This window comes from Quercus robur, chromosome 2 (genome assembly GCF_932294415.1).
Source record: "Quercus robur chromosome 2, dhQueRobu3.1, whole genome shotgun sequence".
Classification (NCBI taxonomy): Eukaryota; Viridiplantae; Streptophyta; class Magnoliopsida; order Fagales; family Fagaceae; genus Quercus; species Quercus robur.
In genome coordinates this window covers 97,278,958-97,306,756 of record NC_065535.1, presented here as the reverse complement: position 1 = coordinate 97,306,756, position 27,799 = coordinate 97,278,958, and the positions used below count along the sequence as shown (strand labels likewise).

The 27,799-nt window shown below is 38.2% G+C and overlaps 1 protein-coding gene across 1 annotated transcript; it reads left to right on the top strand.

The window, feature by feature from the left end:
- The first annotated feature begins 2,879 nt into the window (after positions 1-2,879).
- Positions 2,880-26,782, top strand: LOC126716099 (UPF0481 protein At3g47200-like). The gene is made up of 4 exons (XM_050417101.1): positions 2,880-3,176; positions 3,270-3,320; positions 4,367-4,697; positions 25,366-26,782. The coding sequence occupies exon 4, from the start codon at positions 25,400-25,402 to the stop codon at positions 26,720-26,722; it is 1,323 nt and encodes a 440-aa protein (XP_050273058.1). The 5' UTR covers positions 2,880-3,176; positions 3,270-3,320; positions 4,367-4,697; positions 25,366-25,399; the 3' UTR covers positions 26,723-26,782.
- The last annotated feature ends 1,017 nt before the right edge of the window (positions 26,783-27,799 follow it).

Here is a 27,799-nt window from a genome sequence, read left to right as displayed (position 1 = left end):
TATTATTCGGAAAAGGGTCGAATAACTTTGTAACCTACCATATCATATGTCACAACAACAAAAAAGGCGCCAACCATAATAAGTAAAGGTAAAGGGTATTCAGCAAAAAAAAATGTAAAGGTAAAGGGTAAAGGGATATATGCCGACCACGTAGTACGTACTACGGACCACCACCGCCCTTTGATGCGAAGCTTTCGCTAGGGCCTAGGGATCGAGGAGATAAGATTTTATTGGACTTGACTAATTGCTCTTGATAACGATATATGACTACTGATAACAAATTGGGCTTCACCACTGTCCACAATACCATGATTTCACATTTGACATTAATTTCCCATTACTGCATTGCATATATGCAGCATGAGTTTCGTGTTTCATTTATTTATCTAATTTCCTGTTACTTGTATTTGTATACTACTTACATAGAGCGTGTATGTGCAGTACTTACTGTTCAATTGATGGGGTCCTTTTTGGGCCAGATTTGATTTGGGATTGGGATTGAGATTTGGATTGAAAGCCAATAAGCTGTCCTTTAGGGTTGAGTGGAAGAGCCATGTGAAACTTATGTGTGATGATTGAATGATAAGCGAAAATATGAAAAAGAAAGTATACACAAAATTTTACGTGGTTCGGTCTAATTGTTTAAGTCCACAATCTATAGGATTTATATATTAGAGAATATTTGATTAATTCTAGGTTAACTAGACTAACATAAAGTTAATATGCTTATTCTACAAGTATATAAGCCTATAATCAGTATGGGTTATTTGAGTCATATGAATTACGATGGCCTAACTTTTTGTTTTAAATATCTTTGTCTTTTTTATTTTTTTTTTATTTTTTTCTAAACCACATGCAACTTGCTTCTGATCATTTTACCGACTACGAAAAAGAAAGAGATGTTTTCCTAATAGATTCTTACTATACATGTTTATCAATAACTTTACAAGCCTCATGGATGTACAAATAATATCGTTACGTTTTAAATGGTTTAGGAAAAAAAAAAAAAAGGCTGAAGTAATTCAAGTATTCAACATGATAATTTAGTAACAAAAATTTTGGTAATGTTTGAAGATGGTATCACATTCAGATAACAAAAAAGTCACGTATTTTTCTATAGATTTGTAATTTTGCAACCTAATCTCGATCACTGCACCACACAAGTTTGAATATGACATCACTATCAGCCATACCAAAAAAAAAAAAAAAAAAAAAAACTTAATACAATCCCAACATTCCAAAAGATATATTCCTCAAAAAAAAAAAAAAAAAAAAAATCCAAAAGATATGAGATAATCACAACCATGTTGAGTCATTATTTTATTTCTAAAGTTTAAATTTTCAGAGTAGGATTTTGGACTTATTCAATCACATCAAGATCAAGTTGAGTGTTCATGGGCCCAATCACATTTCTAGGTCCACATTTTTTTTTTGCAGTTCAACAACAGTGCCAATTCGGAGAGAGAAATGGGCTTAGGTCACTACCCAAAGTACAAATATGGGTAAGAGAAAGAGGTTGTTAAATCCTGTCTTTCTCACATAGTCATGTATATTCATGACGACTGAAGCCCAAATTAAACGCAGGTCAGTCCTTATTCCTTCGACCTTAAGTCCTCGAAATAAGTAGGAGATAGGCCTTTTTTTTTTTGGGCTAAGCTCATAGCTTGGAGATGAATCCAATATTTCAAAGATCCTTATGATTTTGATCCATATAGTTTGTAATCGAGAAAGGTATATATATATATATATATATATATATGGTTTACAAGCCCATGGAGCATCAGGTCAGACATCATCCAAATCCAATGGCAGTCCCCAGCCCAATTGATTGAGGCACTTTTGAACCCACCAAAAGAGTTTCAATTTGATGGAGAGGAACAACAGCAAATTTTTAATTGATCTTAGTTGGAAAAGTCAGAAATCAAATTCTTTTTGAACACTTGAAAATTTTAACTATGACATGGCGTTGGGTGACAACTCTGCCTATGTTGCTGTAGTATAGCTAGAGATTGGAAAGAGGCATTGGTGTTGCCAATGATCAAAACCCTTAACCGTTATAGACTATAGAGAGATGGATAATAAGAGTTTTCTTAATCCATTATAAATCCCAAAGGGTGAAGCAGGAAGGAATCAACTTCAAACTCCCAATAAGCAGTTCTATCAAACGACCTTCTATATTTTTTGCTCTAGTATGTGGTAGTACAATTAGAGTAGAGTCCTTTCTCTCTCCTTCATCACCTCTCTCACTTCTCTTATCTTTTGAATACCATCAAAGTTATCTTTGTTGTATTTTTTCCATCACTTTAATGAAAATTCTTCTTGCAGTATTGCAAATTGGTGTTTTTTTTTTTTGTGTGGATATTCTCTATTTTTGCGCCACTAGCCTCATATGAGTGAGTAGTGGGCCTAGCTATCCGCATTAGAACACAAGTCGATTGGGCTCAATTTGTTATTTTTCAATCTCGCTCCAAAACTTACCGCAAGATAATGCAAATTCACAAGGCTTGTTTCCAACTAAGCAGTCTTTTTTTTTTTTTTTTTTTTTTTTTGATTTGTTTACAAAGAGAATACAAATCCTCTGTTTTAGTTTTTATGTTCTATTAATTATGGTATGTCATGTGTTTGTTTGTTTATTTATTTTAAACTTTGGTTATGTCATAAGAAAAGTTAAATGTATACTTGATAAGTTATGATTGATGAACTATAAAGTAGAACACAACAAATAAGACAAAAAATTTACATTCCTATCAACAAGAGACATCATAATGTTTTAATTTTATGTCGAAAGGAAATGAGGTCTGAAGACAAGAGTCAATTTAGAAGGACTATTATAGGCTCTTCAGCTTTATATTGAGAGATAATCGATAAGACATTTGTTAGTTTTCCAAGTGAGAGAAGAACTTTCTAGGGTGAGTGTAGTTCTACCCCAAAATGAATTCATGGTTCTTAACTTGAGTGTTAATGTGAGAGTGAAAGGGTGTAAAGCACTCCAAATTCTTATATTTTTCTATTTTATTTATTTTTGTACGATTTGCAGACTCTTCATTGACAAGTTTGTTAGGAAGGAATTGAACAAGCAATTTTTGGCAATAAAGTACTATAATCTTGGTGGGGCTTGCAGTACTGGATGTTCCAACTCACACAAGTCTTCGAACTTTGAAGAGATAAAGAAAGAGGTTCTTTTCTTTATAAGCAGTCCATCTATTGTTCTAAAGCATATTTTCTTTTCATTTACTGAAGGAAGCTAAAGGGAAAGGTCTGTCGTGCAGTTTTCATTTATGTACCAGTGAAAAACAAGAAGCTTCAGCCTTTTGGACTTGGTACAATATTTTCTTGATCTCTTTTTCTGGGTTGCTTATAAATTTTACCCCTCTCCTTTGCAAAAACATTTACAGAGTTAATGTAAACTTTACAGGTTTTGATAAAACTGAAGTTGATAATAATTATAAAAAAAAGTTTGGTTACAAATTTGGTTGTAGTGTAAGGCTACAATTTTCTTTAAAAGAATTAATATTACTACATATTTTGAAAATTTAATTTTTGGAATGCATGTTCTTTATATTCTTAACATACATGTCAAATTCTATGCTAATTGGATGTTATTTACTATATGATCAATAAACTCATTTTTTATACAAAATTTTATACTATAAAAACTTACAATTTAAACAATTGATTGATGACATAATTATTGTTTTTTATTTTTATTTTTTTATAGAAAATTTGTAAGCATGGAGGACATAAGCAAAAAATGTAATCCAATGGTAAAATTCACATCTAATAAAAATATATTGAATGAAGTTGTAACCTTAGGCCTAGGCTACAACTAAGTTTGTAGTTAAACTTTGTCTATAAATATATACTTAAAGTTCCTTATTTCGTTTAGGCATAAAAAAAACGAATTCATTTTGACTCAAAATCTTACTAAAAATTGATGTTTTTTCTTCTTTTATTATTTTTAGCTATTAGTAGCATTACATTTTATTTTAAAAGTAGGGTTTTTTTTTTTTTTTTTTTTTTTTTTCAGGATTTGAACATGATATGTTTAAATTTTCAAGTGCCTAGCAAAAATACACTGACAATAAGATGACTGCACCACATCACAAGAGGCTAAAAGGCATTTGCTTCCATAGCTCCCATGTATTGTTTGAATTCTTATTATAAGATTTTATACATGTAAAATATTTGATTGCCTCTGGATGAATCCTATTTGGCCTCTCAAACTTTCAATATATTTTGTATAAACGTGTAAAAAAAATTTATTGATCAATTTGATCACCTTATTATAGACGTATGTTTCTACTCATATATGAATGAGAGCCCCCAAAGAGTTGGCTATCTAATTTGTTTAGTGTATTTGTGTTAGGGTTTGCAAGGATCATTCAACCTCAAGACTAGAATCATTACAGACAAAGAAAAGAAAAAGGCAAGAATTAAAAACTAACTATCCTTGAAGACAAAAGAAAAAGAAAAAGAGAAAGCAAGGAATAAGAGAGACAAAAAGAGAGAAAGGGACCTAGCATGTAACTTAAAAAAGGGAGCAAATTTCTTGCTTATATATAATTCATTTATGGGATAGTTTGGATTGGAGACACAACAAATTTAGATTTCATCTACAGAAGTGGCCCAAGGTCTTTACTCTTTAGTGCCTTCATTTCATCTTTCAGTGGCATAACAAAGTTCTATTGTTTTAGAAGGTACTAGACTCTCTCTCTCTCTCTCTATCTCTCAGTTATGGTTATTCCATTCTCTATTACTGATTTAATATGTGCTTAGCGAATTGTTAGAGTTCAAATTAATTAATAAGTTGTGGTAACATTTAATAACCACGAATTTTGTGCGCCATTAATATTGTCTAGTTCTCTAGGTAAGGGAAACTTGAATCCAAATATCTCTAATGTCAATACTCATTTATTGACTACTGCGTACCCTTAACGTGGTGGTTACTCTACAAGTATAAATGCTTGTAGGGTGTGTGAGAGGGAGGGGGATAAATGCTAAGATTCAAGTTTTCAGGAAAGAGCTTTACACACATATACTTAGGGGTGTTCAACAAAACGCACAAACCGCACCAAAACCGCCCGCAAAATAGCATAACCGCACCGCACTGCAAGTAATAGTGCACCGTACCACAAGTAATAGTGCACCACACCGTATGGTGCAGTGTGGTTTGCGGTTTTATAATAAGAAAACCGTACAAACCGCACTGTACCGCACCCTTTCTATATATTAATATATTTAATTATTTTTATATTAAATATATTCTTAATAGTTTAATAATCCTAGTTTTCAAAAAAAAAAAAAAAAATTGATAACCTTAGCAAATGTTGATTAACAAAGCCAGTCCAAAATAAAGAAAAACTAGCTTAATAGTTTAAAACTTGGACCAAAATAAAGAGAAAAATTAGTTTTGGGCTAGGTAGAAAAAGCCCAAAATTTGAAATATATATCAATTTCAAATCATTCAAACCGCATCTTATACACCGCATCATATATGTGACCGCAAAAATGAGGTGTGGTGCAGTTATGGTTTTGGTTAAACTTTAAACCGTACCGCACCGCACCACACATGTGACTACAAAAATAAGGTGCAGTACAGTTATGGTTTTAGCTAAACAATAACCCAAAACCACACCGCATCGCACCGCTAACACCTCTACATATACTTAGATTAATTAGGTTAGAGTAGAATTTTTATCTTATATAAAAAAAAAAAAACACTCATTTGTTGTAAGCCAAAAAAGATAATGTATATATATATGCCAAAAAAGATAATGTATATATTTTATATAGCACAAGTTATTGGTTTCAGTGCGCCTATGAACCAAAATTTGATTGATTTCAACCTTTCCATTAGTCATTAAGATTTATGGAAACTTAAACTTTAATTCTTTTTATCAAAATTATCCCACTCTCGCTCTTTCTCCATACTCCTATTTTTCACTTTCTTGAAGCTCTAATAATAGAAACTTTAGACAATGGGGTCTATGAAAATAAAAATGTAAATCTAATACATTGGTAAATAAATCTGTTAGGTTTCTAGGGTTTTAATTTCGTTACTCAACATAAATCTTTCTATATGTATATAAATAGAATTTTTCTTACCACTAAAATTCATCGGTATTAGCTGGCAACCTGTGTAATACGCAGGAAAGTTTGACAAGATATAAATTATTATCTTCTTTATTCTCATTAAATATGAAAATGATAATCATAATATTTATTAATAAACGTATACTTTAATTATGTTTGTACATGGAATTCAATTTTCTACTATACAAAGAAAATATGATGTATTAAGATTCTAATATAGGGTTTAAATATATAATAAAATATAAAGTAAAATAACATATAGATAATAACATGTAAATAGTGAAGTCTTAAAAGATTATATGACACAATATTAGAAGATCAACCAAAATTCATCTTCGGTTTTGTATATATTATAGATAATAAGATTTGGTTAAATATTGGGGTGTGCATGGATCAAGTTGGGTTAGGTTGGTGGGTTTTTTGACCTCACAAGTTGAGAAATTCCCAATCCAACCCATCACATTGTAGAGAGGGAAAATTCCCGACCTATCACAAGCTGACACATCACATTATCAAGTCCACAAAATACAACCAATTACAGAACACCATGTGTTGCTGCTAGGTTTTGCTATCACTATTCAGAAGCCAACAGAAATTTGCCAAGTGTCATGCAAGAGCCAATCACGCATCAGCGCATGTGTAAGCGATGACTCAAGCAGCCTCGCACGTGTAAGCGATGACTCAAGCAACCTCGCACGTGTAAGCGATGACTTAAGCGGACCAATCAAGCTGTGACATGTGTCACCAATCAAGCTCCGCCACGTGTCGCTCACCCACCCCAAAACTCCTATAAATAGAAGCCTTCCTGAGACATTTTGGAGGATCCAGAATTCATAAGTGAAAAAGCTCTGTGAAGATTAAGCCTCAAAGCCTTCAAGAACTTCAAGAACTTCAAACCCCAAAAATCGAAGAACATTCGAAGCAGAATCATCCAGATCATCTGCCTAGATCTTAAAGTTCACGAGAATCAAGCCAAAAGTGTCCAAAAACATCAACAAACCACGAATCAGCGAAGCTCCACGGATTCAAGCCTCCAAAGCCCCGGAGAACTTCCACCACAAACCTTCGAAGACGACGAACGCACGAAGAACGCGAAGAACAAAGAATTTCTAACAAGCTCATAGCCAGAGATTCATTGTAATTCTGTTCCAAAGATCTTCGATCCATTCCTCAACCAAATTGAAGGATATCTTGTGTTCAAAACAAAATCACATCCTCACAAATCCAATCAACAAATCTTTTAAGGAGATCGAATCAGAGGATAACTCTTTTGTAATCACAGAGAATTGTACCACACTATCATCAATACAAATTCGCATTTGTGAAACTATTTTACTTGTTTGATTTATTTCGAACTAGAAATTTAGTCGCTTACAAATTCTGGCACGCCCGGTGGGACCTCTCTGCCTCTCATCTCTTCCTCCTTTAAAAGAAAAGAAATTCGACATCATTTTGCTACTAGCTTCAATGGCCTCTAGCAAGAATGTTCGAAAGTCAGTGGTTGATGATTCCAGTGCTGATGAGTATGTCGGCCCAATCACTCGCAGTCGGTCCAAAGCTCTTGATCGACTCCAACCTCAACCAACCCAAGAAAGCCAATCTCCTGCTGTCACCTCTCTGGACTTTCTTGCAAATAGGAAAGCTACCACTAAAGATTCATCTGCCTCGAAAGATTTGGAGACCAGTAATGAATCATCCCCAACAAAGACCTTTTCTATCAACTCTTCACCCGTGATGAGAAACTTAAGGAGTAAAGTACCATTGACTCATCCTGTTTCATCATTTTCCCCGTCATCTATAGAGGTCATGCCAGTAATGATGACTAATACCTCTACGATGGAAGAAAAGATGGCTGAAATGGAACAAAGGGTCATCCTTCTCACAAAGGCACTTGAAGAAAAGGATGTCAAAATTGCAACCCTAATGAATAAGTTGGAGGTACAAGATTTGGGTGAATCAAGTCTTGGCCTTGAGCCGCCACCTGGCTTTACCTTCAAAGGAGAAAACGCCAAAGGTGATAAAGGAAAAGGAGATGAAGGCACTTCTCAACATGGACATTCCACCTCAATGGCCTCAATATCTGTCCAACAGCTGCAGGATATGATTACAAATACCATTCGAGCACAATATGGAGGTTCTTCCACAAGTTCTCTCATATATTCCAAACCCTATACAAAGCGCATCGATAACATGAGAATGCCAAATGGGTATCAACCTCCTAAGTTCTTGCAATTTGATGGCAAAGGAAACCCTAAGCAACACATTGCTCACTTTGTGGAAACTTGCGAGAATGTAGGGACTCAAGGAGGCCTCTTTGTAAAGCAGTTTGTCCGTTCACTAAAAGGGAATGCCTTTGATTGGTATACAGACTTAGAGCCTGAATCAATCGATAGCTGGGAACAACTTGAAAGGGAGTTTCTCAACCGATTCTACAGCACACGACGCACAGTAAGCATGATGGAGCTTACCAATACTAAACAGTGGAAGGATGAGCCCGTCGTTGATTATATCAATCGGTGGCGTTCTTTGAGTCTAGACTGCAAGGATAGACTTACTGAAATATCTGCTATAGAGATGTGCATCCAAGGCATGCATTGGGGACTTCTTTACATCCTTCAAGGAGTAAAGCCTCGAACATTTGAAGAATTGGCAACTCGTGCGCATGACATGGAATTAAGTATTTCCAGCCATGGAAATACGAAACCTCCCGTACCTGAAGAAAGGAAAGAAAGACGGGAAATAAGGAAAAATGACAGGAATGCAAAAAGTAATATCAAAGACTCAATGAATGTCAATCCTGCCCCAATCAAAATTTCAACAAAAAATGTGAAGGCCAATGAAAAGAGGCCTGAAGGAGGTCAACAACGTGAGACGCGTCGCTCATCACTTAAAGACTGGGAACAAAAGGTCTATCCTTTCTTAGACGCCGATATGCCTGAAATGCTAGAACAACTGCTCAAGTTGAAATTAATTGAATTGCCAGAATGCAAACGACCGGAAGAGATGGGAAAAGTTGATGACCCGAACTATTGTAGGTATCATCGAATCATAAGTCATCCAATCCAAAAATGCTTTGTTCTTAAAGAACTCATCATGAAGCTAGCCAAGGAAAGGAAAATCGACTTGGATTTTAATGATGTTGCTCAGTCAAACCTGGTCACATTTTCTTGTGAGTTACCTAGTTCCCTGTCTCCAAATACTAAGCAAGGGACAAATACCACGCTCATCCATTTTGGTTCTCTAGAACCGGTTCAAGTTCAGCTCTCATAAAAAGCACCTCATTATAATTCAAACGATGATAAAAGGTCAACGACGGATGAGGAAGAAGGTTGGACAATGGTTGTTCGCAAGAGATGGAAGAAGAAACGAGCATTCCCTCTTCATTTGATCACCCAAGAGTCCAAAAGAGCACAAAACCAAATTCAGCCTTGGTCAAAAAGAATGAGTGATAAGAGGCAAAGGAGACTGGGAACAAAAGTATATGAAGATTCAGCACAAACCCGAAAATCTCGAAAGCTCATCACATTGGAAGAATTCTTCCCCAGAAAATTCTTTCAAAATAACTCAGCCGAGGCCGTCCACACAGTTTCTCGTTGCGAAATCTAGGACGAAAAGGAGGACGTTGACCATGATGATCCAAAAGAGACCTTATCATCTTTGGAGGAACTCCAATCTCAGGTCAATGAAGTTGAACCCTTGCAATCCTCCACATCACCAAAAGAAGTGCTCACCCGAGCTCTTGAGGAGCCAGAGATATACGCCCCTCATACCAATACGCTTCAACAAACACAGGGATGTTACGCATGCTCTCCAGATTTGACTTTCACTGATGAGGATCTATTGTTAGGCTCTAAGCCTCACAATCGCCCACTCTATGTCTCTGGTTATGCTCGTAAACAAAGGATCGAGCGTATCCTTGTTGATGGAGGTTCAGCCGTTAACATACTTCCAAAAATGACCATGAAACGACTAGGTTTTACTATGGAAGAATTATCACACAGTCGTTTGGTCATCCAAGGTTTTAATCAAGGAGGACAACGTGCAATCGGCCTAATCCACCTAGAATTATCCATTGGAGAATTGAAAAGCAACGTCTTGTTCCACGTCATTGACGCTAAGACGACCTACAACATGTTGTTAGGACGTCCTTGGATCCATGAAAATGGAATAGTGCCATCAACCTTGCATCAATGCTTCAAGTTCTTTCAAAATGGAATAAAAAAAGTCGATGCTGATTTAAAGCCTTTTGCAGAGACCGAAGCTCATTTTGCTGATGCAAAATTTTATGCAAAAGAAGACATTTCTAGCAAGGTTCTTCCAGTTGAGATCCCGTCTATGAAAGGTAAACAAGATGAAAAGGAGCATGTTAAATTCATCGCCAAAAAGGACATTTCTTCCCCAAAGAAAGGTCCAGAACCATTCCTCCGGTATATACCATTATCACATCGCAAGAATGGACAATCACCATTTGCGGAATGCCTTCAACCTACAAAAGACATGTCGAGACCTGCAAAGCTCATGATGAAGGATGTAGCCATATTGAAAGAAAATCATGTCATGCCTTTAACTTCATCCACAAATCCTTTGCCCTCGAAGCCGTTAAATGGATTCGTGAGGTCTTCGCAAAGTCCGATAGAGCATGGTATTCTACCAAGTGAGCGGACGAAAGAATGGTTCGACCCAAAGGCATATAGGCTGTTAGCCAAAGCAGGCTACGATTTCTCAAAACAAGAAGACTTAGGGAAGCTAATTCCAGAAGCCACCGGAGAAAAGATGCATGGCCTTAGCAGAACACAAAGGAAAATGCGGCTTGAAGGGCATAAAATTCCTATCCCAAAGACCGGACTAGGTTATACTCCCGAACAACCAGCTCAGATATGGACCAAGAAAAGAAGCGATCCTTCGAGTTCTCAATACATAACGGTGGAGGTCGGCGAAAGTTCAAATCAAAGAAAAGACCATTCTTCACCCTATGTCTCAGTGTTTGATCGCATCGAGGCCTCGTCATCACGAATCACAGTGTTCGACAGGTTAAATACAACTTGTTTGACACCAAATCGGGACACTCTTGCTTGTAAATCAGTCTTTGATCGACTGGGGGCAACGAAAAGGCCTATTGATAGTCATTCTCAGAGTTCAATAAACTTTGACGTTCAAGGGGAGAAGAAAGCCAATGATGAGATCCGCAGTAGCATTCCTTCACGCATGAAACGTAACTTTACCTTGGAGATCAACACTGAAGGATCGCTCAAAGTCAAAAGACGAACGATTGTACATACAAGCCAGTCACTCGTCCATGATGAAGGAATTGAAGAGGTATCATCCTCGTTTCATATTACAATAGAAGAGGGTACACTGTCAGATGCTGAAGCAACCAATGAAGAGGTCGATGAAGCTCCTCCAGCCTTGGAAGATGGAGGACAAGCTACAGTTGATGAACTTAAAGAGATCAATTTAGGAACTGTTGAAGAACCCCGGCCAACTTTCATCAGTGCGCTTCTTACCCCTGAAGAAGAAGAAGGATACCTCAAGTTCCTAATAGAGTACAAAGATGTGTTCGCTTGGACTTACAAGGAAATGCCTGGGCTCAATCCGAGTATTGCTCTACACCATTTGGCAGTAAAGAAAGGCGTGCGCCCAGTCAAACAAGCTCAAAGACGCTTTCGGCCAGAGCTTATCCCTCAAATAGAAACCGAGGTCAATAAGCTCATCGAAGCAGGCTTCATTCGTGAAGTGCAGTACCCGGAATGGATTGCTAACATCGTTCCTGTCAAGAAGAAGAATGGACAAATCCGAGTGTGCGTTGACTTCCGTGATTTGAACAATGCATGTCCCAAAGATGATTTTCCATTACCCATCACTGAGGTCATGGTCGATGCCACTACCGGTCATGAAGTTTTATCTTTCATGGATGGATCTTCGGGTTACAACCAAATTCGAATGAATCCTAAGGATGAGCAGCTTACAGCTTTCCGTACCCCTAAGGGAATTTACTGTTACAAAGTGATGCCTTTTGGACTAAAGAATGCTGGTGCTACTTATCAACAGGCCATGCAGAAGATCTTTGATAATGTACTTCATAAATACGTGGAGTGTTATGTCGATGATTTGGTGGTTAAAACAAAAAGGAGGGAAGACCATCTGGTAGATCTACGATCCGTGTTCACCCGCTTGAGAAAGTATCAGCTTAAGATGAACCCCCGCAAATGCGCTTTTGGCGTAACATCTGGAAAATTTCTTGGTTTCATTGTGAGGCACCGCGGTATTGAAATTGACCAGTCCAAAATTGAAGCAATCCAGAAAATGCCAGAGCCCAAGAATCTGCGAGAACTTAGAGGCTTGCAAGGAAAACTGGCCTACATACGACGATTTATCTCGAATTTGGCTGGTCGATGTCAACCTTTCAATAGATTGATGAAAAAGGATGTGCACTTTGAATGGGATGAGGCTTGCAGCAATGCTTTTGCATGCATCAAAAGATACTTACTTAATCCTCCAGTTTTAGGTGCTCCTATCCCAGGAAAGCCTTTGGTGCTGTATATTGCGGCCCAAGAAAGGTCTCTAGGTGCTCTTATGGCGCAAGAAAATAAAGAGGGGAAAGAAAGAGCCCTTTATTATCTAAGCCGAACTCTTAATGGGGCTGAATTAAATTATTCTCCTATTGAAAAGATGTGTCTCGCTCTTTTCTTTGCCATAGACAAACTGGAGCACTACATGCAAGCATATATGGTCCGCTTGATAGCAAAGGCAGACCCAATCAAATATGTCCTCTCCAGGCCAGTGATTTCGGGTCGAATAGCTCGATGGGCAGTCTTGCTTCAACAATATGACCTTGCATACGTTCCACAAAAAGCTGTCAAAGGACAAGTATTGGCAGATTTCTTAGCTGATCACCCAGTTCCGACTGATTGGGAGTTCTCTGATGATTTCCCAGATGAAGATGTGTTTTACATTGAACTAATGCCACCATGGGTGATGTTTTTCGATGGGGCTGCACGTCAAGAAGGAGCGGGGGCAGGTGTAGTGTTTGTTTCTCCACAACGGCATATACTTCTTTACTCGTTCTCATTAAGCGAACTCTGCTCTAACAACGTGGCCGAATATCAAGCATTGATCATTGGTCTACAGATGGCTATTGAGATGGGCATATCGCAACTTGAGATATTGGGAGACTCCAAATTAGTTATCAACCAAATCTTGGAGCAATATGACGTCAAGAAAGAAGACCTCATCCCCTATTGCAAATATGCGAAGAAGTTGCTAGCAAATTTTGAAGCCATCACATTGGAGCATATACCGAGGAAGGAGAATAGACAGGCCGATGCTTTAGCTAATTTGGCTACTGCCTTAGCATTATCCCAAGAAGAGACAACCAAGGTCGCTATTTCCCAAAGGTGGGTGGTACCTCTCGTGGTTGAAGAAGAAGAAGAAGAGCAAGCCAACATCATTTCTGTATGCCTTGTCGAAAAAGAAGATTGACGACAAGTGATCATTGAATACCTTCAAAATGGAAGACTCCCGGATGATAAACGCCACAAGACTGAAATTCGACGGAGGGCTGCTCGATTCATTTACTATAAAGACACTCTCTTCCGCCGTTCATTTGATGGATTGTTTCTCCGTTGCTTAGGAGAGGAGGAGGCTAAACAAGCCTTAGAGGAGGCTCATTCTGGAATATGCGGCGCACATCAGTCAGGTCCTAAGTTACATTATAGGATCAAAAGAATGGGTTACTATTGGCCTACAATGGTGCAAGATTCTATGGAATGCGCTAAGAAGTGCGAAGCTTGTCAGTATCACGCCAACTTCATCCATCAACCGCCAGAACCTCTACACCCAACTGTAGCTTCTTGGCCTTTTGATGCATGGGGGCTTGATGCAATAGGGCCATTACCAAAGTCATCCGGTGGCCACTTGTACATCTTGGCCGCAACTGACTACTTCTCGAAATGGGCGGAAGCTGTACCCCTTAGGGAAGTGAAGAAAGAAACGGTGGTCAATTTCATTCGAACTCACTTGATCTATCGGTATGGTGTCCCTCGGTATATCATAACTGATAATGGCAAACCATTCTACAATAGGCTGATGACAGAGCTATGTGAGAAGTTTGAATTTAAACAATACAACTCCTCCATGTACAATGCCCCGGCAAATGGACTAGCTGAAGCGTTTAACAAAACACTTGGCAGTTTGTTGAAAAAAGTGGTATCCAAGACAAAGCGAGACTGGCATGAAAGAATCGGAGAAGCATTATGGGCATATCGAACAACATTTCGAACGCCTACTCAAGCAACGCCATATTCTCTTGTCTACGGAGTTGAAGCCGTCCTTCCTTTAGAACGCCAAATCCCATCACTACGGATTGCCATTCAAGAAGGATTGACTGGAGAAGAAAATGCCAAGCTCAGGTTGCAAGAATTAGAGGCACTTGATGAAAAAAGGCTCGAGGCCCAACAACGCCTTGAATGCTATCAAGCTCGTCTTTCAAGCGTATTCAATAAAAGAGTCAAACCACGATCATTCCAAGTTGGTGACTTAGTCCTCGCCGTTCGAAGACCTATCATCACAACTCATCGTACAGGCAATAAGTTCACTTCAAAATGGGATGGACCTTATGTTGTGCAAGAAGTCTACACCAATGGAGCTTACAAGTTGATTGATAATGATGGTGTAAGGATCGGCCCCATCAATGGGAAGTTCCTCAAACGCTTCTATGCTTGAAAATCGAGGATTGCTCCTCGGTAAGAGCTTAAACTACCCACCATAACGCTGCAAGGGTACATGATGTCTTCCCATTACCTTTGAAAGCGTACAAATAAAGAAAAATTAATCCCCCTTTATGACACCATTTGCGAGTGTGGCATAGTGGTTGGATGCCTATGTCGCCCTTGAGGCCAAGGTCTCGGGTTCGATTAGTGGTAATACCCACTATGCGCAATTGGTACCCATGAAATACCGTGGGGCGTAGGGCGAGGATTACACACATGAGCCCTCCATTTTTGCCAAAGAAAACAAGATTGATCTAGACTTCAATGAAGTTGTCAGGTCAAACCATGTGACCATTGCTTATGGTGTACTTCCAACTCTCAAGCAGGGGGGCAAACACTAACCAAGCTCACAAGTTGATCAACAATGACGATGCAAAGATCGGCCCCATCAATGGGAAGTTCCTCAAATGCTTCTATGCTTGAAAGTGTACCAATAAGGAGAAATTAATCCCACTCCATGTTAACAATTGCGAGTGTGGCGTAGCGGTTGGACGCCCGTGTCACCCTTGAGGCCATCTCGGGTTCGATCAGTGGTGATACCCACTATTGCACACTGCGCCCCCCTTTTTGTGCCAAAAAAAAAAAAAAAAAAAAAAAAAAAACAAAAATCTTTTGAACTACGTGATGACTTGATCCCTCTCAAGGGTACGTAGGCAACTTAGTATCCTTTGCTAAGTTCAGTCTCAAAAAAAAAAAAAAAAAAAAATGATGAAGGAACAGAAAATAAAGTCTTCTTTATTGATTAACGAAAGAAATATAGTACAAGAGGAAAGCATGTTGACATATATAAAGGAAATTAAAACAAAAGAAATTACGACATCCATTTCAAATCTTTCAAGCTAGAACGATTATCTTCCAGAAGGGCTCGTATCTTCTCTAAAGCCTCCATATCCTGGTCTTCAAGAGCGGGGGTAGATTTGACTTCTTCAAGTTGTTCTTCTAAGTCTTGTACAACATCGTCTTGTTCAACTTGATGAGTTTTAATTTGAGACAATAATTGCTCTAACTGGACAAGCTCAGTTTTCAAGTCAACCATCCTCAATCTAACTGCATCAAGTTCAGTCTTCAAAGACGCTTTCTTCTGCGATGCTTCAGAAAAAAGGGATTCAACTTCAGCCTGGCGTTGAGACAAGACGACAGAACTTGGTCGTTGGTTTAGAAATTCCTTCATCTTCAAATAGTCTACAATACCCTCGCAATATTTGTCAACATTCTCGCGCAAGTGTTGAGGGTCCACTCCAAGACTTTCAACCTCACTATAAATCTCTTGTACTTCAGCTTGTGGGAGGATGCTGTCTGCGGAAAGATTTGAAAGCCTGTTTAGAAGAACATCTCCTAGCATAGAAGCCCCTTTCCTACGCACAGAAGAAATATGTGCCTTGGCTTGAAACACAGAGACTTCCGGAGGTTTAACTGGTTGTAGGGATGGCAGAGGTGCCCTTTCTGTCTCAATCGGAAATTGGGATGACGTACCAACATCAGCAAATTCACACCTCTCAAGATCCGAACTCTTCGCAGATGGCTTTGAAATAGAAGACTCGCTATTTGAAAGGAGCTGTGCATGATTAATAGAAATCTCCACATCAACACCCTCCATTGGACTCTTCGATTGTTTCCAATTATAGCCCAGGTCGTTACCCACCTCCTCCTCAGAAATCTTACTGGCATCTTTAACTGGTACAACAAATAGACCTTTGGTGCCTTGACTGCAGGTGACTTCGATATGTCGAGATGAGGCTTTTGAATGACTATCATCTTCAAGACGACGTCGTGCAAACTCTGACAAAGGCTGTGGAATGTATGGGTCTTGTAGTTCCCTCTTTCCCTTCTGAGGCTTGTTGGATGTTAGTGGCTTAACAGGGAAGGAGGCGATGTCAGCTAGGAGGTCTGTTCCTTTGGTAAAATCATTGCCGCAAACCCTTTCCCACCATTGTTTGTAGCTATGTCTGACTCGACTTCCAAAGTCTGTGGCAAAAGCTGGAATGAATATCTTAGAATCTGTGTTGCAGCAAGAGAAGGATTGATAGAATTGGTAGAGGTCTTTTAAAGAACCGGTGTGAATTTCTTCCTTCAAATCACCTGGGATGTCTTGATGAAATCCAAAGCGCCGACTGAACCTGTGAGGACTATATGCTTCTACAATATGTTGGTCTTCACATCGAAGTGACAAGTACCCCGAGCGAAGGCTTATAAAGTAGTCGAACTTCTGAACGGATAAATGATCATTGTCAATAAAAGTCTGGTCATAGTTTTTCTTGAAAGCAGTTCGGTGCCAAAGAAAGTTGGTGGCGTTTCGTATATGCTTGCGTGCAGAGAATTCGTTGAACGGAGAGACATAGCCCACACCAGAATATTTAGTCATCAAAGCATCAGATGGTTTATCTTGGGTGAGGCGATTGCTTCGGAAGAAATGACCTACCCAGGCATGAACATAATGGATGGCAAAGCTAGCTCCGGACTTGCTCGGGGTAGAAGAGGAAGAAATGGTACTAAGCCCACGATAAATGCTAGCCAATACTGGGGAAGCAAGGCCAAATGAAAGACCATTAGCTATGGAACTAGCAATTTTGAAAGTGCCCGGACGGATGCTGTTCTGATCCTTGATAGGGAAGACAAATATGCACAGCCAACAGGAAAGAAGCGCCGATAAATAAGTCTCCTCCTTTAAATCACCTTCAACTTGAAGATCCACAAAGACCCCGTGTTCTTTATCAAGCCATGGCCCATGCTCCTTTATCTCACCCGAGGGATTCTGACTATACTTGGGAATGGTTGTCCGTCTCGCTGGTTTTCTAGGAGCCGAATACTTGCTATTTCCTCTATACCAAAAAGTAATCCAGTCGCGAACACTTACTTTCCCTTGTTTCTTCAGCCGATTTTGAAGATGATGATACGCCAGGAAGAGGTAGCGACAGCTGTACGGTAGATAAGGTCGTCCTTAGTCATTGATCCCATCTAGCTCTTCCGCATTGGGTACTACTTCATCATAAAATGCACCGGTACAAGGAAGTCCACCGAGAATGGAAAGATCCCATGGTGTGATGGAAATTTCCCCAACGGAGGTATGGAGGGTATTAGTGGACGGACTCCAACACTCACAAAATGCTTTCATGAGGTTTTCATCATAATCATATGTGAATAAGGAAGCAAAGACCGCACTGTAGAGGTGGGTCACATCAAGGAGCTGTTTACACCGGCTGAGCACATCTTCTAGCCAATCCCAATAAAGGAAGAAGTAAGAAGATCCTCCATTCACGTTAAAGGAAAAATCCCAATCCGCATGTTTGGCAATTATCTCCCGTCCCAAAGTGTTGTACGGCTTTGATTTAGCAACATTTTTGTGATGCGAGGCAAGAAGGATGGTTGTTTCCAAGTTAGAGCCGCCATTAGAAGAAACAACCTGTGACCATTTCGGCAAATTGAGAGGATAAGAGTTACGACCCCATTTCTCTGAAAATTTTCCAATTGTGGGCGGACGAACAATCAAGGTCGTAGGCTTCGCATCCTTGTCATCTTTCTTCTTATAAATAAACAAGGCTGGTTCTTCACCAATTTTCGAATCCTTAAAAAAGAGCATCATGATACCTGTGTACTAAAAAAAAAAAAAAAAAAAAAAAACAAAAAACAAAAAATAAATAAAAAACCACAAAAAAAAATAAAATAAAAAAAAAAAAAAAAAAAGGGGGGTGGGCATGGTTTCTCCATACAGAGTATTATGTTACTATAGAGTATTCTGTTATTAGAGATTACCTTTGTACGAGTTAGTGCATGTCCTGAGTGGCTTTATATAGAGATCCATAGAAGCTAGTAGACAAAACAAAAAAAAGACACATGTAAAAAAGTTAAAAGTGCCATATTTTCAAAGGGTGACGTGCCCATTTGAAAAATCAGAAATACCAAAGCCCATAAATGTATCATGCTGTCAGAAAGAAAAAAATTACACTAGACCTCAGAAATTATGACACTAGACTATGAATGAAGTCCTAGACCGACGAAGGGAATCTGCTTGTTCTACTGCATCACCAACTCCTTTGTAAACAGCAGAGATACTCAGTGATTACTCTGGAACCACTCTCTGCCTGGATTGTCAAATGTTGTCAGAACAACCACCATTAATATAGATCAAGGTGCCAACAAGTCCAGCAATGCTTTCAGTCTCCCATCCTAGACCGACGAAGGAAAGCTTCTTGTTCTACTGTGTCACCGACTTCTTGAGGACAACAGAGATATTCAGTGATTACTCTGGAACCACTCTCTGCCTGGATTGTCAAGCATTGTCAGAATGGCCCCCGCCAAAGTAGACCAAGGTGGCAACAAATCCAACAATGTGTGCGGACTCCATTTTGGATTTCTAAAGTTTCTGACAAGATTGCACAAAGAAATCAACCCACAAAAATCTTCTAAGGACTTTGGTGTACAAAACCCAGAAAAATCTTCAGCAGCGGCGCCACCACGCACCGCCACGCATGGCCTCAGACTCGCGACGACCCGCGGCCGAATCCTTCAAATCTGTGCAAATCTGCCAATGGTTTTAGAAAACTGACTATACCATGGTCTTTTACGGCCCACGATCTACAAAACCCAGAAATTTCAGGTCCAAAATCCTAGGCACGCGCCTCCACGCGCCGCCACAGGCTAGCGACGATCCGCGGCCTAATCCTTCAAATCTGTGCAAATCTGCCCATGATTTTGGAAAGCTGACTATACCATCGTGTTCTAAGGCCTCTAATCTGCAAAACCTGAAAATTTCAGGCCCAAACGTCAAGCCACGCGCCGCCATGCGCCTCCGGCAACATCGGCGTTCGCGGCCTTCAGTCCCACGCGCCGATTAGGACAGCCAGCGCTCGCACGTGTCACACGTGCCACACATGCCGCACGTGCCACTCGTGCCACACGCACCCTCGGCACTGTGACGTCATGGATGACATCATCCACTACTGACCCGTTTGTCCAGATTCGACCCGGACCGACCCGAAAATTTGACCCGGATCCGAACCGCCTGCAAAAAAAAAAAAAAAAAAAAAAAAGAGAGAAAATACTTTGACCAAATGGACCTTTGACCTTGACCAGAAAATCAAAATTTTCAAAACGGACTTGTCCCACTCGATTTTTCGAGTACATTCCGATTTTGGGACCCGTTTCTTCATTCGAAGTTCAGAAATTGTGCAAACATCCAATTTCCAAAAAAGTTGACTTTTGTGCAAATATTAACCAGAAAGTCAAAATTTTCAAAACGGACCTGTCCCACTCAATTTTTCGAGTACATTCCGATTTTGGGACCCGTTTCTTCATTCGAAGCTCAGAAATTGTGCAAACGTCCAATTTCCAAAAAAAGTTGACTTTTGTGCGAATGTTGACCAAATGTCAAAATTTTTGAGATGGACCTATCTTGCTCAACTTTTCGAGTACATTCCGATTTTGGAGTCCGTTCTGTCATTTGAGACTTGAAAATTGCAAAAATGACTCAATTCCAAGTGTTCAAAACTTAGGTCCTCAAGAACAAAATTTGAGATTCATCCATTTAATTGGGATCCTCGCAGGGTTATTCTCCAGATTCCATCAAGGCTTGCCTTTCAAAGTACAAATGAACTCTCACAAGTGTGTCTTAAAATTACACTAGGTCATTAGTTCAATCTGCTATTCCCGTTCGGTGCCTACCAGTCTCCAACTTACCATTCCCGTTCGGTGCCTACCATTCCCACCTACCGTTCCAACCTACCATTTCCACCTACCGTCCCCATCTACCATTCTCACCAAAAATTCTCAACTACCATTCTCAACTACCTACCTACCATTCTTCATCTCTCTACTATAAATAGGAGGGCCGGGTTCATCAAAAACTCATCCAAAAAAAAAAAAAACACTGAATCATGAAATGAAGATTTGCCTCTTTCAGATTTTCAAATCCTCATTTTCACAACCATTTCTCACTATGACCTCATCATTCTCAACACCTAGCAACCGATTTTGCTTCATAATCGGTTTGAGATCAACCCTCCCATGGTTCGATCAAAACCCTATTTACAACATCATTGCAATTTTGAGATCCAAACAAACTTTGTTTCTCCACTTAACGACCACCTTTGTCCATAAGATTACTCATAACAAGGTCTGCATCGACCTCCCATGTTTCCGTGGACTTGGTTGGCCAGGGAATCCAAGTCCAGCGGACACACCTGTTCCTAACCTCAGGGCTCCTGTAGTCTCTTTCCAATTGCTTGATCTTCCAGCAGCAGCAGTGGTTCGGAACAAACAGCAACTTGTCTGGTTTCCAAACCAGGTTCACAAGTTAGTTCCATCTTTCATTTTTTCTGTGCTTTTCCAACAAGTGGCAGTAGATGAAGATGGTAAAAAAGTGTTGGGGTATCCTACAAATTGTTTTCCATCAACACTTAAAACAACCTCCAAGGCGCCAGCTCATCAGAATTCAGCCTTTGGTGTTGGTAAATGGTCATCAAAGCCTTATTCCATGTCCCCACTACTGGGGGACCCAAAGGTCATCGTTGCTGGTACCTCAAAACTCATTTTCTGAAATTACTCCAACTTAAAATCAGCTTGAAGAATTTCAGAAGATACTCTTCTGAAATTACTTCAACATAATGTCCGTTAGCATGGTCCCATTACACAGGCGCATTCAATTACTTACTGCCGGACCCCATGCAACGCACAGTCAGTCCCATATTCAAAGTTGTACTTCCCATAAACATCTACACCAGAAGGGTCCCAGCATACAGGGCCAGTACCATGGTGGTGTACGCTTTGCTCGTTTGCTTTGCTTCATCTCCATCTGCTTCATTGCCGCTACCAGCATACCCAGAATACATAAGCTTCTGAAATTACTTCAACTTAATTTGGGTGATACAAATATGCAGGTGCATTCAACCATTTTCCCACCTGTCCTCGTTGAAATCCAACGCGTGATCTTCTGAAATAACTTCACCAGAAGTTCTTAAGAACACGAGGTTAGTTCCATGACCCTGCATGCTGTATCCAGCCACCATTCTCTCATCTTCCCCATCTTCAACATCTTGTGATCGCCGCCAACGATCCAAAATACTCTTCTGAAAGTACTTCAACTTAATCTTATCCTTCTGAAAGCTCCACCACCTTCAACAGCTCCACCACCTTCAACAGCACCACCTTCAACAACTCCACTACCTTCAACTACTTCACTTAAAGAGTCAAGTACCAAAAATCCATTTTTTTTTTCGAAACTCATTCCCACACCACACTCCGAGACCGTGTGTGTGAACGAGTCTCGAGGGGGCATTTGTAGAGAGGGAAAATTCCCGACCTATCACAAGCTGACACATCACATTATCAAGTCCACAAAATATAGCCAATTACAGAACACCATGTGTTGCTGCTAGGTTTTGCTATCACTATTCAGAAGCCAACAGAAATTTGCCAAGTGTCATGCAAGAGCCAATCACGCATCAGCGCATGTGTAAGCGATGACTCAAGCAGCCTCGCACGTGTAAGCGATGACTCAAGCAACCTCGCACGTGTAAGCGATGACTTAAGCGGACCAATCAAGCTGTGACATGTGTCACCAATCAAGCTCCGCCACGTGTCGCTCACCCACCCCAAAACTCCTATAAATAGAAGCCTTCCTGAGACATTTTGGAGGATCCAGAATTCATAAGTGAAAAAGCTCTGTGAAGATTAAGCCTCAAAGCCTTCAAGAACTTCAAGAACTTCAAACCCCAAAAATCGAAGAACATTCGAAGCAGAATCATCCAGATCATCTGCCTAGATCTTAAAGTTCACGAGAATCAAGCCAAAAGTGTCCAAAAACATCAACAAACCACGAATCAACGAAGCTCCACGGATTCAAGCCTCCAAAGCCCCGGAGAACTTCCACCACAAACCTTCGAAGACGACGAACGCACGAAGAACGCGAAGAACAAAGAATTTCTAACAAGCTCATAGCCAGAGATTCATTGTAATTAAGTTCCAAAGATCTTCGATCCATTCCTCAACCAAATTGAAGGATATCTTGTGTTCAAAACAAAATCACATCATCACAAATCCAATCAACAAATCTTTTAAGGAGATCGAATCAGAGGATAACTCTTTTGTAATCACAGAGAATTGTACCACACAATCATCAATACAAATTCGCATTTGTGAAACTATTTTACTTGTTTGATTTATTTCGAACTAGAAATTTAGTCGCTTACACACATCATCACATGTGTAGAGACCAATTCAACCTAACCCACGTGTGACGGGAGATAGGTTAGGGCCCTGCAGCTATTGCAAAACTATGCAGTGGAATGATGTGTGAAATAGAAGTCAGTGATATGACTCTACTCTGATCTATAGTTTGTCAAGCCATGATCAAGACAAAGAGAAGAGATAGAAGAGTGCTACAGAAACTTTTGATAAAAATCTACCGGTTTTCATCATAATAATCAATTTGATAATACATAAGCTCCCTTTTCCCAAGGTCCCCTTACACCCTTTCAGAATAGAACCTCATAGACCTTACGACTAGAATTCCTAACCAAGCTAGGAAACATAATAAAGATAAAGATAAACTAGGAAAGCAAATAAATCTATATCCTAATTCAAATTTAAATACAAATAATACTCATAAGTCAACTAAAATTCTAATAAGGGATAATTATAAAAGCAAATCAATTAGGGATGTGATTTGCTGCTTTCCAACTTCTACGTGCGATCTTTTGTTGAAGATAGACATCATCATTGATCTGGATTTGCTCCAGACTTCTAGATAATTTTGTCGAACATACTAGAATATCTTCCGTAGAACTTGTGCATGATTGTCACATTAACCTTAAATAAGGAACATAATCTTCCTGATATACAGACCTATTTCTCCCTAAATCCTGTAGTGGAATGTTATCAATCCCTTGGTCCTTGATAAGTGCCAAATCTCAAAAGTTGCTACTACAGAATGCGTCACCCTCGTCAAATGTCCCTACATCAACATGGGTTTGGTTGAGTGGGGTTGGACTGGTGGATTGTGATTACATACTTCATGTCTTATAAAAACTTAGACTTTCAATAATTGTTTAATTACTTTCTTAATAATAAATTATTATTATTCACATAATATACCTAAATTAAATTACAAATTTCCAAATTCATCAAAAATAAATAATTTTATTAAATAATTATTAAATTCATTTAAAATAATTCTTAAATAACCAAAATAAATCAAAATAAGATAATAAAACAATCAACCTGAATCTAACTCAACCCAAGACTCAAAATAAATTTTTAACCCAATTAACCTAATCCACCAATCCACGAAAACCAACCTAAATGGTCGGGTTGAGTTGAATTGGGTCGGTTTTGTTAGGTTGGTGGATTTGATGCACAACCCTAGTAAATATAGAAGGAAAACTAGAACTCATGTGGCATGTAGTTATTTGTTAAAAAAGAAGAAAAAAAAGAAGAAGCTACCATTGGCGATTTGAAACTAGTTTTATTTTGCCTCACAGCCAATTATTTGGTATCACTTGGAATATTATATATATATATTTTTTTTTTCTGGTGCTTTTTTTATATTAAACAAGATATTTAATTTCATTCTATAGGTGTAATTTTTTTTTGAGAGATAGTTAGATGCTATCTTTTTGTGAATTATCTTGAAAATTGATCTTAACAATGTTTTTTTGAGAGATAGTTAGATGCTATAAGATGCCAATGATATTTAGTTTTGGTTCCTCTTAAACTAAATACCGCTGGCAAATCCATATCTAATCTTAGGGGCTACTTTATATGTTCATGCATAGATAGATTATTATGAGTTGTTATTATCATCATCTTCAATGGTTTATCATAACTTGGTAATTCACTTGAGTTAGGTAAAAATTTAAAGGGGCGGGGGACCTATTTCTGTACTTAAAGGTAAAATATTTATTTGAATTAATGGTTAGATGGTGATGTAGGTTGATTTTTTTAACAAATAATTAGCTAAAGGAGGTTAGTGTAAGGATCAATATATTAAAGGAGGAAACTAGTGGATTTTGAAACTAAGAGATTCAAAATGTAAGTTCCAATAAACTTGAAGGAAGTTTTGTAGCATTATCCCCCAAAAAAAATAAAAATAAAACACACCCACACCCACACCCACATTTTGAACATATTAGATTAGACAATAAGAAATTTTTGCTGAATGCTTAGTAGACCACAACATGTGGTAATCATGTTTATCGATGAGGAGCATTGGTAAGATCACTTTTATTTTACGTGTTTATTCAAGGAGAGGTTCTTACTTCCTAGCATGAAATTCAAAGGGCAGCCAAGGTCCTAAAGCTAGTAAATAATTGGAACAATAAAGAGGTTTAAAAGTCTATGCTGTGTATCTAAGAGTTAGATCCTTTTGAATATACACCACTGTTAATTTCTTTAAGACATTCTCTCATTTTCCTATGTGTGGGTTAAAATACTTAGTATTCTTAAAAAAAAAAAAATATTAGAACAATTTATTTAATATTTATAATGCTAGTGAATGTTGTGTTCTCATCAGGAAAATCAGAAAGTGAAGTTTATAGGTGGAAAAAATGAAGTCAGCAAAGGCAAAAATTCAAAGGGGAGCAAGTTCATCAATTGAAATTCAACATCAATGTACACACGTGGTAAATGAAATTCAAGAAACGTTACAAAATTTGGAGCTTCCCCTATCACTTGAGTGTTGCATCTATAGGGTTCCACCATATCTTCGTAAATTGAAGGAGGAACACTACACTCCCCAGGTTATTTCAATAGGGCCCTTTCATCATGGCAATGCAGAATTAAGAACCATGGAACAACGCAAATTGAGATATCTTAAGTATTTCATTCAACGTGTTGAGGTTTTTGATATAAGTTTGGAGGATTTAGTGAGGACTATAAAGGAGTGTGAAGAAAGTGTTCGATGTTGTTATGCTGAGACCATCCGACTTAGCAGTGATCATTTTGTAAAGATTATGATAGTGGATGCCATTTTCATTCTTGAGTTGTTTTGGAGAGACTACTTCAACGATTGGACAAGTGAAGACAATGGTGCAAGTATAGAGACATGGTTGATGAATGCTATTAGATTTGACTTGATTTTACTAGAAAATCAACTTCCATTCTTTATTTTGGAGAAACTATTTCACCATGCATTTGCCTCTCATCCAAGCTACTCCAGGTCCTTAATTGAAGTCATGACATTTAGCTACTTTGATTATTACAACACTCAAGGCATAAGTTATAGTCCGCATTTGAAAATGAAACACTTTCTCGATTTGCTTAGAACCTTTTGGCTACCTCCATCGGAAAAGTTACCAAAAAGAAGCAATGACGTAGTTAAGCATTTGCACTCTGCAACAGAATTGTATGAGGCTGGATTGGTGTTTAAGAAGGGTTCAAGCAGTTGCTTATTTGATATAAACTTCACAAAGGGAGCGTTGAAAATGCCACCTTTAACATTAGACAATTCAAGCGAGACTATTATCCGAAACCTTTTGGCTTTGGAGCAATGTCATTATTTTGATAAAGCATACATTACAGATTATTTTATCCTATTAGGTTTCCTTATTAAGACTAACAAAGATGTGAATTTACTTGTTCGAAAGGGGGTCATGCTTAATTTGCTAGGCAACAGCGATGAAACTAGACATTTGGTGAACAGTGTTATCGACAATGTGATCTATGCTGACATGAACTCCGATTATTATCGTGTCTGCAAAGAGTTGAAGGCGTTCTATCGGAAATCGATTTTCCCTTGGCATAGTTGGCTAGAAGCTTTGCAACATGATTATTTTAGCTCTCCTTGCAAAGTTGCTTGGACAATTACTGTTATTATCTTTTTGGTGCTCACTTTTTTACAAACTATATATACAATGTTCCCAAAAAAATAAGTTCAAAATTAAAACCTTACGTATCAACAATATTATTTGGATTGCTAGTTGTTTCATTGTATTGTTTTTTTTTTTTTTTTTGTTTTTTTGAGAAATTTTTTCATTCTCTTGTTGATTTGTTATTATGATTAATGAAGTTGAACTTGCCATTATAAAATACTTGTTTTATTACACTCTCTCTTTTCTATAACTTTTAATTAACGTCATTCATATTACAAGATAAGCTTGAACTTCTTTTTGGCTGCCATTGTGATTTAATTTCTCAATAAAACTTTTTATTTGAAAACGTTTAATCCAAGTAGGCTACAATAAAAGTGGAAAATTCTTAGGTAGTTTAAAGCAATAAAAATGAGACAACTAAGATAAATTGGTGACATCACTTAATAGGAAACCAAGTCAGCAACCAGGGTCAAATCAGTTAATGATGTTTACTGTGTTAATCCAACGATGGAGACACATCATTAATCCGCCTCTTCCTTTCTCAATTATTTCAAATCTCTCTCTCTCTCTCTCTCTCTCTCGATCCCCTCAACCCCAACTGTAGTTGCCACCGCTCAGTAAGTTTTCTCTAAGGGCGGCCCAAGGGATTTTGGGGCCTACGGAGATGTTTAAATTGAGACTTTTATATATTTAAATTTAATTAAATAATTAATTTTGTACTTAAAATATACTCTTCTAATTTGTTTAGATGCAAATTTAATTAAATTGAGACTTTTTAGTTTTTTTTTTATTATTGAATTTCTTGTTCATATGTTAGTTGTTAATCTAAATTTTTCAAAAACTTTTTTTGAATTTTTTTTTTTTCCATTTTTGAGATATTCACCTTATTATTATTATTATTATTATTATTATTATTATATTCATTGCTAGTAACAAATTATATAGAGAACCCTTTTTGAAACTTGATTAATTTTTCACACAACTTATTTATTTATTTTTTTTGTTAACAACTAGTATATATATAAAGCTACAAAATTTATAATAAAAAAAAAAAACAAAGAAATGAGTGGACAATGGTCCAATTACACTTTGCTAATTCCCCCCTCCCCCCTTTTTTGTTTTTGTCTTTGATAAATA